The sequence below is a fragment of the Cebidichthys violaceus genome, unplaced genomic scaffold, assembly GCF_023349555.1.
Source record: "Cebidichthys violaceus isolate CVI_PGR_0920_01 unplaced genomic scaffold, fCebVio1.0.p SCAF_6, whole genome shotgun sequence".
In the NCBI taxonomy this organism is placed as follows: domain Eukaryota; kingdom Metazoa; phylum Chordata; class Actinopteri; order Perciformes; family Stichaeidae; genus Cebidichthys; species Cebidichthys violaceus.
In genome coordinates, this window is record NW_027176816.1 from 1,430,122 (window position 1) to 1,442,568 (window position 12,447).

The 12,447-nt window shown below is 43.7% G+C and overlaps 2 protein-coding genes across 6 annotated transcripts; one reads left to right on the forward strand and one right to left on the reverse strand.

The window, feature by feature from the left end:
* Window positions 1–468: 468 nt before the first annotated feature.
* nol9 (nucleolar protein 9) lies at window positions 469–6,084 on the reverse strand. Its single transcript, XM_068732516.1, has 13 exons — window positions 5,729–6,084; window positions 4,648–5,177; window positions 4,338–4,548; window positions 4,083–4,213; window positions 3,744–3,879; window positions 3,069–3,165; window positions 2,763–2,860; window positions 2,172–2,339; window positions 1,826–2,078; window positions 1,621–1,735; window positions 1,358–1,532; window positions 1,033–1,166; window positions 469–942 (listed from the first exon to the last, which is right to left on the reverse strand). The coding sequence occupies exons 2-13, from the start codon at window positions 5,116–5,118 to the stop codon at window positions 823–825; spliced, it is 2,109 nt and encodes a 702-aa protein (XP_068588617.1). The 5' UTR covers window positions 5,119–5,177; window positions 5,729–6,084; the 3' UTR covers window positions 469–822.
* A 66-nt stretch (window positions 6,085–6,150) lies between these two features.
* Window positions 6,151–12,346, forward strand: zbtb48 (zinc finger and BTB domain containing 48). 5 transcript variants are annotated; one of them, XM_068732510.1, is made up of 12 exons: window positions 6,151–6,184; window positions 6,291–6,386; window positions 7,293–8,033; window positions 8,162–8,451; window positions 8,526–8,631; window positions 8,726–8,818; window positions 8,905–8,991; window positions 9,151–9,305; window positions 9,450–9,586; window positions 10,336–10,500; window positions 10,599–10,687; window positions 11,698–12,346. In XM_068732510.1, the coding sequence occupies exons 3-12, from the start codon at window positions 7,314–7,316 to the stop codon at window positions 12,118–12,120; spliced, it is 2,265 nt and encodes a 754-aa protein (XP_068588611.1). In that variant the 5' UTR covers window positions 6,151–6,184; window positions 6,291–6,386; window positions 7,293–7,313; the 3' UTR covers window positions 12,121–12,346. The 5 variants fall into 5 exon arrangements, with proteins under 5 accessions (XP_068588611.1, XP_068588613.1, XP_068588616.1 ...); XM_068732512.1 differs by having other exon boundaries at window positions 6,291–6,373; XM_068732511.1 differs by having other exon boundaries at window positions 6,156–6,188.
* Window positions 12,347–12,447: the final 101 nt, after the last annotated feature.

The following is a 12,447-nucleotide window of genomic DNA, read 5'->3' on the forward strand; positions in this document are numbered from 1 at the left end:
CCAAACGGTAGCACCAAGAAAGAAAAAAAGTCCCTAAATATTATATTTAATATCCCAAAAGAGCCTAGATAAGAAAACAAACGTTGCATTTACTAAACGCATTGAATGACTTAAGAGGACGGGACCGCTTTTGTGTCCCTTTAATAACACAATACCAAATGCACAGCAGTTAATCAGCACTAAAAATAGAACCATTTCTGTTAATCCTCCCACTGGCATTAAAGCACAATACTGACATAATGGGCTTCAAACTCAAACAAAATGTCAGGGGAAAGATCCCTGCTTAGCTCTACTCTGTTCTCTACTCGACTGTTGGATGCAAGCAGAAACATGTGGAGTCTTGGCAGTGGGCGTTTCTTGATAAAAATGGTTTTAGTACCATTGCCTCTAAATCTACATGGATCCATGACTATGAGCCGAACGCCAACGTCGCTCTAAAACAGCACTTAAAACAAGAAAACCACAACGTTTTAATAAAAGTTGTTTCTCATTTAATATCTGGCAGGTTTTTGCATTCATTTGCAGCTTTGGAATGCCAACTACACAATGAAGAGACGTCAAAAGAAGAGCCGTAAGTACAAAGTGTGACATTATTGTCCATGTGACAGAAAACACAGAAGCTCCTTACAGCACCCATCAAACACACACACACACACACAGTCCGTCAAAAGGGAAGGCGGCCATCTCCTCCTGCAGAGTCTGTGCTACTGGCTGTTCTGTCCAGCTCAACCTCAGTTCTGTACATTCAAAAAGGCCAATTCGGACTGGTTTGGCGCGAGACACCGCTCGAGAAGGGTGAAGGGCAGGGCGATGTAGAAAATGTCATTGCGCCCCCATTTGACTGGACCTCGTCAGTCCCTTGAAGACTCGCAGCTTTCCTGCACCAGAGAGATTAAAGCTGTAGTCCGTAGTGACATAGGGCATCTCTCCTTCAAAGCCCGGCTGAAACGGAGACAAAAGGGGACCGTAAGTAATGGTAATATGGAGCTTTAAATTAAACTTCATACGTCAAAAGCAGAGCAGTCTTCTGACCTGTGTTGTGAGGATGCAGGAAGGCAGCGATATCGCCCCCAAGAGGAGACAATTGACCTTACAAAGGATGGCGGGATCTACAGGCGTCAGCAAAAAGTACAGACCTCGCGCCATGTCGATACCTCGGAGCACACCTGGAACACATTAGCACGTCAATTCATTTCAATTCAACAGCCAGGAGCCATTACCTAAACCCTAATGTTCTGTTTGGGGGTTCCTGGAGACCCCAGGTCCTCTTTAAACATACGTAACATTGTTTTATCACCTTGATACTTTATGACTTTTGCGAGAACTTAAGAGAACTGCTTATAAAAAGGACACGTACCGAAGCCCACGCATGGGCAGATGGGAGCCTGGGACAGCAGGACCGGGCCCCCTCTGCTTGAGACTTGCTCCCCCAGGCAGCAGAGTCCCACCAGACTAGCATTGGCAGCATAAAACATGTGACTGGGCACTACCTCACAGTGGATCACACCTAAAGCCACTGCTGTATGGGGCACCTATGGGTCAGAGGGAGAACGGTTGAACGCAACTAAAAAAATGGATCGAATAAAAACACATACATCTGCAGCATCATGACTCGTGTACCTGGTACGGGACGAGGGCGTGTAGAGATCTGATTGGTCCGGGGTCAGGAGACTGCAGCTGACTCAGGTAGGCCAGCAATGACAGCTCTCTGTGCTCATTCGTACGCTGGTGTTTTCTATACACAACACACCCGCAGAAGATGATGTAATAATGAAGGGTTTAAAACACGTTAATGCCTACACAGGGTCGACGGTGGTGTACTTACGATGTTCCTTGGCGCCCCGCTCCTTGAAACTCGGATTGTATGATGAGGTGAGTGTAACTTCTGGACTGACCGTGGCTCTCCGAGCATTCGTCCAGAGCGGTCTGGGCCGGTGGGTGCGTTTGGCAGCCGTGTGCCGTCCTCAGAAAGTCCGGCGTGAGGGCGGGGCACTGGATGATACCGTTGTGACCGAGCTGGACGACGTGCGAGACCGGGAAGAAGCGGATCATGTCCACTAGCAGCTGAAACCCAAACCCTGTGGACAGCCCCGTACAAGCACACGTTCAGACACCGATTCAAGCGAGTAGAAGTTGTTCATACTCCGTCATAGAGGGGAGCTGGAGCTCACCTTTCACCCAACCCATGGTGTTGATGATGACGGGAGTCTCTCTGGTCTGGGACCGTCTACGCCACAAGGATTTAAGGGAGTCCAGGTAGCGTTCCAAGTCTGTCTCGCATGACGAATGACCATAGTAGACCATGTGCTTTGGTGTGCACTGGTGGGTGAAAGGAGGACCTGGAAATATAACTCAACTTAAGTCCACTAATCCCACATGGAGAGAACAGTTCAGATAAATTATAAAAAGAACAGTTTGACATTTTGGGAAATATTATTTTTAGCCTTTTTGTCAGGAAGATTGATACCAAGAAAGAGAAAAAGCTTTTTTCCCCAAAATGTTAAACCATTCTTTTAAACACTTGGACTTAATACGTACTAAAAAGGATACTTTGAACCATGTGTGTTTAATATAGACATGTTAAATGTAACATTCCAAATGTGTTCCAGTTTATTTCCAGTTTAAGTGTTGCAGTGTATGTGAATGACAAAAGCTGACGGGAATTAAACATGCAGCCAAGCTGGAGTCTAACAATTCAATTCTGTTGAAATGATTTAGAGCATTTTACAGACTTCACAGCATCAAGAGGATTAACTACGTACCCAGAAGTGGTCCTCTGACAGTTGACAAAGACAGGCAGCCAGGGGGAGTGAACTCTGTTTGACCGAGGTCAGCTTCCAGATAATCTACACTAGCAGTGCTACAGACACACACACACACACACACAATTAGTTTTTTTACGAAAAACATTAGAAAATACAAAAAATGGCATTGAGCCCAGTCGTAAGACCGAGATCTATCTCGAGTACTATTAGGTATATATATGCAACACTAGGTCACGCTAAATCTAGCACATCAAAATAAAAACAGTACTAAATAGTACTATACATTTAGAAATGAGAACTTACTGATTTAGTAGGTTATTGATGAGGGTGCGGATGAACGTCGACTTGCCCACGTTCCTGCCACCACAAACAAGGATGACAGCACAACCGTCCATGTCCCCTATGAATGACAGACGTGCGTCAGTGCAGGATCAAATGTAAGGGTTTGTGCAGCCGTTACCAAACACGGAATAGATAGCATTGCTCTCTTCATCCGTCTGTTAAAAAGGGACGGCTTATAGTCACTCAGACAAAGATGTCTGTTGTGGTTTTATTCGGACATGATGGGACTCTCACAGAGACGATGCTTACGCGTGGTTGGCACCTAGTGCACAAAAGAGCGTTGTTGTTGTCTCACACTCTCTCTCTCGCTTGCTCGCTTGCTCTCTCTCTCTCTCTCTCTCTCTCTCTCTCTCTCTCTCTCTCTCTCTCTCTCTCTCTCTCTCTCTCTCTCTCTCTCTCTCTCTCGCTCTCTCTCGCTCTCTCTCTCTCATGTCTGGCAGTAAACAAGCATCGAGTGACAAGATGTTAAATATGGACTCGCATTTAATTCCTACTTGCTCACACGCTTCAAGACGCTTTTAATTTCTCACTGTGCATTTAAACTTTTGCAGACATGAGGCCGACATGTCAAATTGCCATAACCTTTAAGCAACGTGTCTAACAGCGTGTCTAACAGCGTGTCTAACGTGTGCTTACCTCTGCACGCGCTGACAACCATGTTAAGACCATCTCTGTAGCTCTTCGACATGTTCAGGCCCTCGATGGCTGTGCCCAGTGGAATCATCCCCAAACCGTTGAGTGGAGTGTCAAGAACAGCCGACATGAGTTCACTCTACAAGTTAAAAAAAAAAAAAAAAAAAGCTTCTGTTAAACATGTAGAGACTGACTTTTTAAAAATGACCTATACATGAATTCTGCTTAAGTTCCCATCATCTCCTGATTGCAGCTCTATTCCAAATTCAATGTAGTTCAACTTGTTTGTGATTAGGTGAATACTGACAGCAGGCTTAATGTACAAATATCCCGTCAACTCACCGCGAGGGGGTCGAACAATTCACTGAGATCGGTGAAGCTCGACAGGAAGCGTGTCAGAGGCGTCTCCATGGGCTCCAGTAGGATGATGGAGGAGTTTGACGTAATCATTTTTAGCAACTTCTTCCGTGATGCTGCAAGACAGAAAGAAAAATATAGTTCGTAGCGCAAGCGTCCTAATACGCAGCTAAGCAAAAAAGTGAATATATCATAATTACATCACTCTCTTATAGCAGGACAGCCTGCTTCTGCGTTTACCTGGTTGCAGATACTTTCGGAGAATGGGTAAAGCCTCCGTTCTGTCGTCTCTGGTTTGGTCAGAGCTTTCCAGAGCTCTAATGGTGAGTGGACAGTGTGAGGCTGGGGAGAAGAGTGGATATGACTGCTGGCCTTCTTCAATGGTGAACCCCATCACTTCCACTCGACCGTACAGACAGGTCAAAAGGCACTTCCCACGGAAACACAGGGTCTGCGGGAGAGTAAATGTAATGCTCAGTCAGATAAATGGATTAAAAAAAAATACATTTTAATTGTTAGCAGATACTTATCAGAATATCCTGAAGCACACCTGATTCTTCTGCATGACGAGCACTGCGTGGTTTTGTCGACTGTCTCTCTCTGCACAGTAATGGAGAGACTCTCCCTCCAGTCTACCTGGGCTTACATCGTCCAGGTCACCCGAGGTCTCCACACCGTTCCCGTGAATGGACTTGGAATACTCCTTCCAGTCCTGCGTGTCATTTGACTCGTCGTCCATTGTAAACGCTGAACTCCCGTTAGCGTGCGCGTGAGATTTCTTTGATCCAGCCTGAGGGGTGTGTTTCTTTACGTCAGAGACGGGCTTTGCCTTACTCTTCAATCTCTTGATGGCGGGCTTCTTCTTCACGGACGCCTGGTGCTCCTTCGCCATTCTGGCCATCACCGGACTGGAGATGAGCTCCGAGGAAGTGATGGGAGGCCGGCACCTTTTGCCCCTCACGTCCTTCCACTTCAGAGATTTAGCTTGGCCCTTGACCTGTTTGAGTTTATTCACCTTCATGATTCCTGGAATCAACAATTATTCATGTAGGCTGCTGATGAAGATCAGAAGGGGAGAGCCTAAAAAGAGAGAGGCAAGGAAAGGCTTAGCATGTGAAAGGACATGACGTTATCTCCACGAACAAGGAATGGCAACAAATTACCATTTATGAAATAATGAATCAATAACATGTGGTTAAAGAGGCACACAATAAGGCAGTTAACGTTATAATACTAATAAACTGTATTCGAAATGCAATTCAAAGTGCTTCAGTTGCAATAAAGTACAGTGCTTGAGCAAATGTACCATATTATATATATAATATTTAGCATATTAAAAACATATTAGCCACAGCTAGCTCGAGGTTACAGCAATTCGAATGCAGTTGAAAGCTAAGCTAACCACGCTGAAAAGTACAACGAGCTAACGTTAGCTGTGACGTTATATTTCTTACAATGCACGTTAGTTTGTCAACACGTGAGGGTCAGCAATTAATACACAAATACACACAAACACCACAAAGAGGAACTAGCTGTCAGACAACAATGAATTTTAAACTTGGCGTGAAGTTACCTGACAGCTATGCTAACTGCGAGCTAATATTGCTGCATTCAGATGGAGGAAAACTTACCCCCGCGTGGGAGAGAAACAACGCAGCACTGTAGAGATGAGTCTGAAGTTTCGTATTAAACAGACACCGTTTACAACTGGTTAATGTGGAGCCAAAGCGTCAACTGTTACTGAGGCGGTGTGCTAACAAGCTAGCTTACATGTGTGAGCCACTAACAGAAGCCGCGTCTAGATGGTCGACTATGGTTTAACCCGGAGTTTTATTATTTACGTTTACGTTATTAGGCAAAACAATTACACTGCATTTAGCCTATTCACAGACAAATAATGAGAACGCAATTTAATGTAGCTACAAATAAAAATCATACATGTCGCTATTGTATTGTTACTGCTGTGCATCTGGATGTTTAATAATGGACAACAAGCAAGTTTCCCTGGGGTTCGGTCGCGTAAACAGCGTCACATCCTCTTCCTTTTTGCAGTTTTTAGGGGCCTGCAAGAAACGAAAACGAAGCATGTAGGTTAGCTTATTTGCTACGTTTTCAACCTATTTACAGTACATCTGAAGCAGGTGCAGCTTAACAATATGAGAGATAAATAATCAGTTTTTATCGATCTTGCAGATGTGAGGCTCAGGATGCAGCTGTCGGGTGCGTACCTTGCTAAGGGATCGTCTTAAAATGTGTGCAAGGAAATAAACGTTGAGGTGCGTAACTTGGGTAGGTTGGGGTTTTATAATAATTTCATTTCAATCAGTGGCAACGTCACAAAAACGAGCAGTCTAGGAAAATATTGGTCTACGAGAAAACTTAATTTTAATAGTCAATCTATTTAATGTAGCTACCACTGTTTTAGTTGAGCTTAACTTGTAAAACGAGGAAACTTAACCTGATGCAAATTATATTATAGCTCTCCAAAATATTCCATCACTTATTAACATTTGTATTGTTTCAGGTATGCAATGTTGTTTTGTAATTGCAATTGAACTCTGTACAAGTACATGTATTTGCAGCGTCATAGATGTGAAATTGTCATAATTACAATTATTGTTCTCATACATATGGCCCTTAAGGTTAACTTGTTTATATTGTTGGCATTGTGTGTATTGGGGATTTGCACCTTGTTGATATTTGATATGTTGTATCCTATATTCTCTCTCCTCCTTTGTATTTTAACAGCTAGACAACAATATCCCTTGGGACAAATTAAGTTATATCTTATGTTATTGTATCTTATCTTATGTTTGGCCATACAATGAATGGGACTCCGTTTTACACTCACTCTCTATGTACTTACATGCAAAAGTAGGGGGGTTACAGGCAATTAAGGTGAATTATACATGTATAAACAACATACAACCGCTGTATTAGAGTTTGAATGGTTAGTCTAGCGACAGAATATATATATATATGTGTGTGTGTATTTATAGTTTTTGATCAATTGTTAAGTAATTTGAAGATGTGGGCTTTGTGAAATTAGAATTGTTCACTATTTTCTGACGTTTTATAGATGACTGGTTGCAGCCCTATTCTAAACTGTTACTGTAAATTGTGTATTGAAGGTTACAAATAGTAAGTAAAGTGACTTTGTATAGATACAGTATCATGTCCTTGTGTCTCATTCAGCGGCAGAGTGAAACCGGAGGGATGCCTGCAGCAGAGAGCAACCATGCACTGCGTGTCCTGTCCTCCCTGAACCAGCAGAGGGCAGTAGGGAGGTTTTGTGATGCGGTGTTAAATGTAGGAGACGGGGTGGTCCACTTGGCCCATCGCAACATCCTTGCCTGTTTCAGTGAACTGTTCCAACAGTCCACCATGCCCACGGCACCGTGCACGGAGTTCTGCCTGCAGGAGTGTCCCAATGACGGCCTGGAGCTGCTCCTGAACTTTGTCTACACCGGAGAACTGAAGTTGGATCCTGACAACCTCGAGAAGGTGCAGCATGCAGCGGCCAGCCTGTGTGTGCCAGAAGCACTCACCCTCTGTAAGCAGTTCAAGGAAACTTCTGCGGATCCTGTGCCTTTGAAGCGCAAAAGAGGCAGACCTAGAAAGTCTACATCAGACGCAACCCCTTATTCTTCAGTCAAAGAAGAGAACTTGCTTACACTCACAACAGATGAGTCCAGCTTTGATACTGCCACAGCCAATTGTAGCATGGCCGCCACTACCACCACCACCACCACCACCACCCGCTCTGGTCGTGTAGTGAAGGGCCCCAGGCGACTGGTGACTGTCGAGGGCCCCACCACAGATTCTACAGCCCCTGAAAAAGTCAGCAAGAAAGCTCTGCTTATACCCATTGAGACAGAAAGTGGTGATGATGTTGAAGGGAACCGAAACCCAGATCAGCCAACTGGTGAAGCTGAGGTAAAAATACATGAGTATTACAGTGATTGGATATTTGCTGCATGTAACTGCAAGTGAAAATGATGGTGATTTTAAAGATAAATATATGGTGTTTATTATTAGGACACTTGTGTTGTGCTGTTTTGCAGATAACTGACTTGCAGGTCGGTGTTAGCCAGGTATTGGAGGAAGTAGACGAAGAAGAGGACGATGCGGGGGATTTTGTGGGGATCACTGAAGACACCGACGAGGAGTACGTGCCTGTTGAAGAGCCCGTTTCCTCAGCCCCGTCAACGGCGCGGAAGTGCAAAGTCCAGAGTAAAACGGCCCAAAGCGAGAACAGCGAGGCTGCGGAAGAAGACTCCAAGAAGGATTCTGTGCAGTGTCCCGTCTGTGACAAATCCTTCAAGAGCAAATACTATCTCAAAGTCCACAACAGGTATACAACTTCGGTGTTTTCACTTCAGACGACTGTTGAAAGAATAGCCACCAAATGTGTCTCCCTTTTTGCAGGCGGCATACAGGGGAGAGGCCCTTTGGGTGCCTTAAGTGTGGAAAGAGGTACTTCAGGAAGGAGAATCTTTTGCTCCATGAGATCAGAGACTGCGCTAAAGTACAGGCGAGTACCTCTGAATTCTGTCTTCAATATCAAGTAAGATATAAGTAAGTGTTTGAAAGTGGGGGTTTTTTTGTGCCGTTGTTCAAAATGACAGACGTACACCTGCGTGACGTGCTCCTCAACGTTTAACGGAAAAGAAGAGCTACGTTTGCACGTTGTGTCCCACACAGGAAATATGCCCCACAAGGTACTGCCTAATAAACACAGCATAATTATGTCAAATCTAAAGTGAGTTTCTTCAAAATATTATTAACATGGTGGCATTCTTTTCAGTGTTCAATATGTACTGACCAGTTTATGCACAAGAAAAACTTGACGATTCACATGATGAAGGTCCATGGTTATCCCAAACCACATCCAGTAAGTGTTCTTACCGACTGGTGATGCACCTCCAGTAAATAGTGATTTTCTGCTTTTGAATTGTGTCGCAAAGCTTGAGGTTTCTTATATTTTTTCCACCTTTTGACTCCAATGCATAAGCCTGGTTCATTCTGTTAAAACAGTTGTTTTACTTTCCAGTGTCCACAGTGTCCTAAAACCTTCCTAACTCGGTCAGAGCTGCGTGTGCACGAAGCAGCCAAACATCGAGGCGAAAAGCCGTTTGTGTGCGAGGAGTGTGGCCATCGAGCCTCTAGTCGAAACGGCCTGCAGATGCATATTAAAGCCATTCACAGGTACTGGAACAGGTTTCCTTTTGTCTGGTTTCAGACTAGAGGGGCCTTTTAAACAACATGAGTACCCGTACATCTGCTGATAGTATTTGTGCATGTTGTCTGAGTCTCTTTTTTTGTTGTTGTTGTTGTTGTTGTGCTTTACAGAAATGAGCGTCCTTTCGTATGTAACGTATGTGGCCATGCGTTCTCGCAGAAGAACAACCTAAACATGCATCTGCGTATACACAGTGGTGAGAGGCCCTACCAATGCCACCTCTGTGGCAAAACCTTCAGGACGCAAGGTATCAGCCATCCTTCCTGGTCTGCTGCCGTCTTCATCACTGTGAACGCAACCGTGTTGAATAGATTAGATGACACACACACACACACACACACACACACACACACACACACACACACACACACACACACCTCATGGAGGCAATTTGAGTCAAAATTGGCACTCCCTCTCTCATAAGCTACAGACACTTCCTGGGGAGGTCAGTACCTCCAATGTCCATCGTTGAATAAACATCCCATAAATCCGCCAAAAAAAATGAAAAAGAGATGCTCCATACTATTCCAGAGGTGCCTGAGAATCACCAAGTTATGCAGTGGCAGTCTATACATCCATGGTTGCATTACAAACAGAAATAGATAATTCAACGTGCTTTTAATGGTGCCTAATTTGCCAAAATCAATACAAATATAGGCTTAAAAAAAAGAAAACAGGCCTTAAGTTGTAGCCCACTTTGTAAGTCACTGAATCCACCGTCACATTATGCTTTCTGTTTACGTTGTAGTTCCAATATTTAGAGCATGATGACATGATTATCCTACAAATACAAGTAGGATTGTATTAAGAGTGACAAAATCTATTAATATCAACTTTTTTTGTGTGTTGCAGTCACAGTAATCCCTGGGTTAAGTTAACAAATAGAAATAATTATATATATATATATATATATATATATATATATATATATATATATATATATATATATATAAAAGGATATGTGTATTGTATTAATCATTGTCTTTTGAATACCAGCCAGTCTAGATAAACACCACCGGACGCACACCGGCGAGCGTCCTTTCAGCTGTGACGTTTGTGAGCAGCGCTTCACGGAGAAAGGCGCCCTCATCCGCCACAAGGCCAGCAAACACGAGGAGGGCCGCCCCCACTGCTGTCACATATGTGGCAAAACCTTCAAAGGTAAGACGTACAGCGTGCCGTTTATACAGCGCGCCCCGACGAGCACGGAGTCAAGGACTCGCTGATGTGATTCTTCGTCTCGTTTTTGCCTTCATCAGCGAGGGAGCAACTTCGCGTTCACCTGCGTCGCCACAAGGGCATGAGGAAGTTTGAGTGCATCGACTGCGGCTACAAGTTTACTCGACAGGTAGGCTTGCTAGAAGAGGCTGCAAACAATTATTCACAGTTTTCAGTCAAATCCACAATCCTTGACTTAGGAGGCCAGTGCCTTATCCAGTAGGTCACCGAGGCTGCTGCGGTTGTTGCTGAGCCACTGTTTACAACCACTGTTCAGCGGTATTCACGCTGTAATCCTTTTTGAAATCACTTTTCTATGGACAGGGATGGTTGCCTTTGTGTGGAGTTAAATCAAGGGAATGTGCCCGAGTGTGTTTAGTGGCTGTGTGATGTTGTTTATTGCGGCCCACACTGCAGACTTAATTGTTTGATCTATAAAAATGTCAAAACAAGTGAGAAATGCCTGGTTCAGTTTCCCCAAAGCTGAGGAGTCCAAAACCCCAAAGATGTTTCAGTTTACTATCGCAGAAGATGGAGAAAAACAGCAAATACTCAGATTTGAGAGACATTACAGTTACAGCAAAAAATGTATAACTGGATAACAGAAGATCCCCCTTCTCATAAACACGAGGTAAACAATCTCACTGCATGGAATATAGGCTGAGTGAACCAAATCATCACTTATAATTTATTTAATTAATTAAATAAATAAACTGTTTAATATTTTTTTCTTCTATTGACCCCCAGTGTTTTCTTCCATTTTGTAATATGTCAATTTGAAATAATGAATTTAGCCATTTTTCTTAATAATAAAGATATGCACATTCGGGTTGAGAGTAATAAATATAGGCGTACATGGATATCTAAGACATTTGTAAATATTTTGTTTTATTTGTGTATGTATTTAATATTATTCAATGTCGTTTTTTACTTTCAAAAACAAAAAAATATTTTTAGTTCACAAAAGACAAAGAAAAGCAAGCAAATTAATAATTTTTGAGAAGTTTCCACTAGAGGGTGTTTGGCTTTTGTCTTGAAAATGACAAATATTATATATTGGATTATACATTTTCTGTCCATTGACTAATCAATTAATTGACTGATTCTGACCCTCACATCTCCATACGCTTCCTCTTCCAGGCACACTTGCGACGACACATTCAAATCCACAAACGCACCGAGAACTACAACCCCCGGCAGAGAAAACTAAGGAACGTTATAGTGCAGGAAGTGGACGGCGAGAGTCCAGGTGAGAACGAAGCAACGGAGGAAGTGCAAGACGCGCTGATCGCCGAGGAGACCGCCGACCAACAGGAACCTACAAACGCTGAGCCCCACCCGGGGACGGGCCTCGACTCTAGTTGCATAGTGGGGGTGATGATCGAGTCGAGCAGCGCGGTAATGGAGGACGTGGCGTCCAACCAGAACCTGGGACACGTCGAGGCGGCAGAGAGTTTCTCTGTGCCAGAAGTCTTGCAGCAAACACAGCTGGTCACCGAGGCGTACGAGTCCACGATGGACATGGAGGAGATGGTTGAGAATATAGCAGAGACTAAGACCTGAGGACCGAAAGACCCAGAGACTGTGTGGACGTTACTGTGAAGACCACTTCCTGAATGAGAAGCTCCTAAATGTGATGGAAAGACATTTGGCCTTACAGTTCACTGCAACATAGTCTCATGCTTCTCATGCTTTTAGTAGTTAACTGTAAATGAACTGCATGCGTGTGAAGGATGCATGAATGTGAAACTGTGTTTTTGCTGTAATAAACGATCCTCGGTGCAGCTCAGTTCTGTTTTATGCATATTTTGGGAAATACACTTATTGTCTTTCACGATTGCACCCACTCACACGTCTGTTCGTTAAATATAATGTTCACACTACGAGCGA

What these genes read in the sequence shown, in the direction of transcription:
- zbtb48 (XM_068732510.1), top strand. Translation starts at nt 7,314, where the DNA reads ATGCCTGCAGCAGAGAGCAACCATGCACTGCGTGTCCTGTCCTCCCTG. An exon ending in CAGGAAATATGCCCCACAAG is followed by an intron (nt 8,819 to 8,904) that starts GTACTGCCTAAT and finishes CATTCTTTTCAG; the next exon opens with TGTTCAATATGTACTGACCA. An exon ending in ATGTGGCAAAACCTTCAAAG is followed by an intron (nt 10,501 to 10,598) that starts GTAAGACGTACA and finishes TGCCTTCATCAG; the next exon opens with CGAGGGAGCAACTTCGCGTT.
- nol9 (XM_068732516.1), bottom strand. Translation starts at nt 5,118, where the DNA reads ATGAAGGTGAATAAACTCAAACAGGTCAAGGGCCAAGCTAAATCTCTG. An exon ending in CACCATGGGTTGGGTGAAAG is followed by an intron (nt 2,079 to 2,171) that starts GTGAGCTCCAGC and finishes GGCTGTCCACAG; the next exon opens with GGTTTGGGTTTCAGCTGCTA. An exon ending in CCTGCATCCTCACAACACAG is followed by an intron (nt 943 to 1,032) that starts GTCAGAAGACTG and finishes TCTCCGTTTCAG; the next exon opens with CCGGGCTTTGAAGGAGAGAT.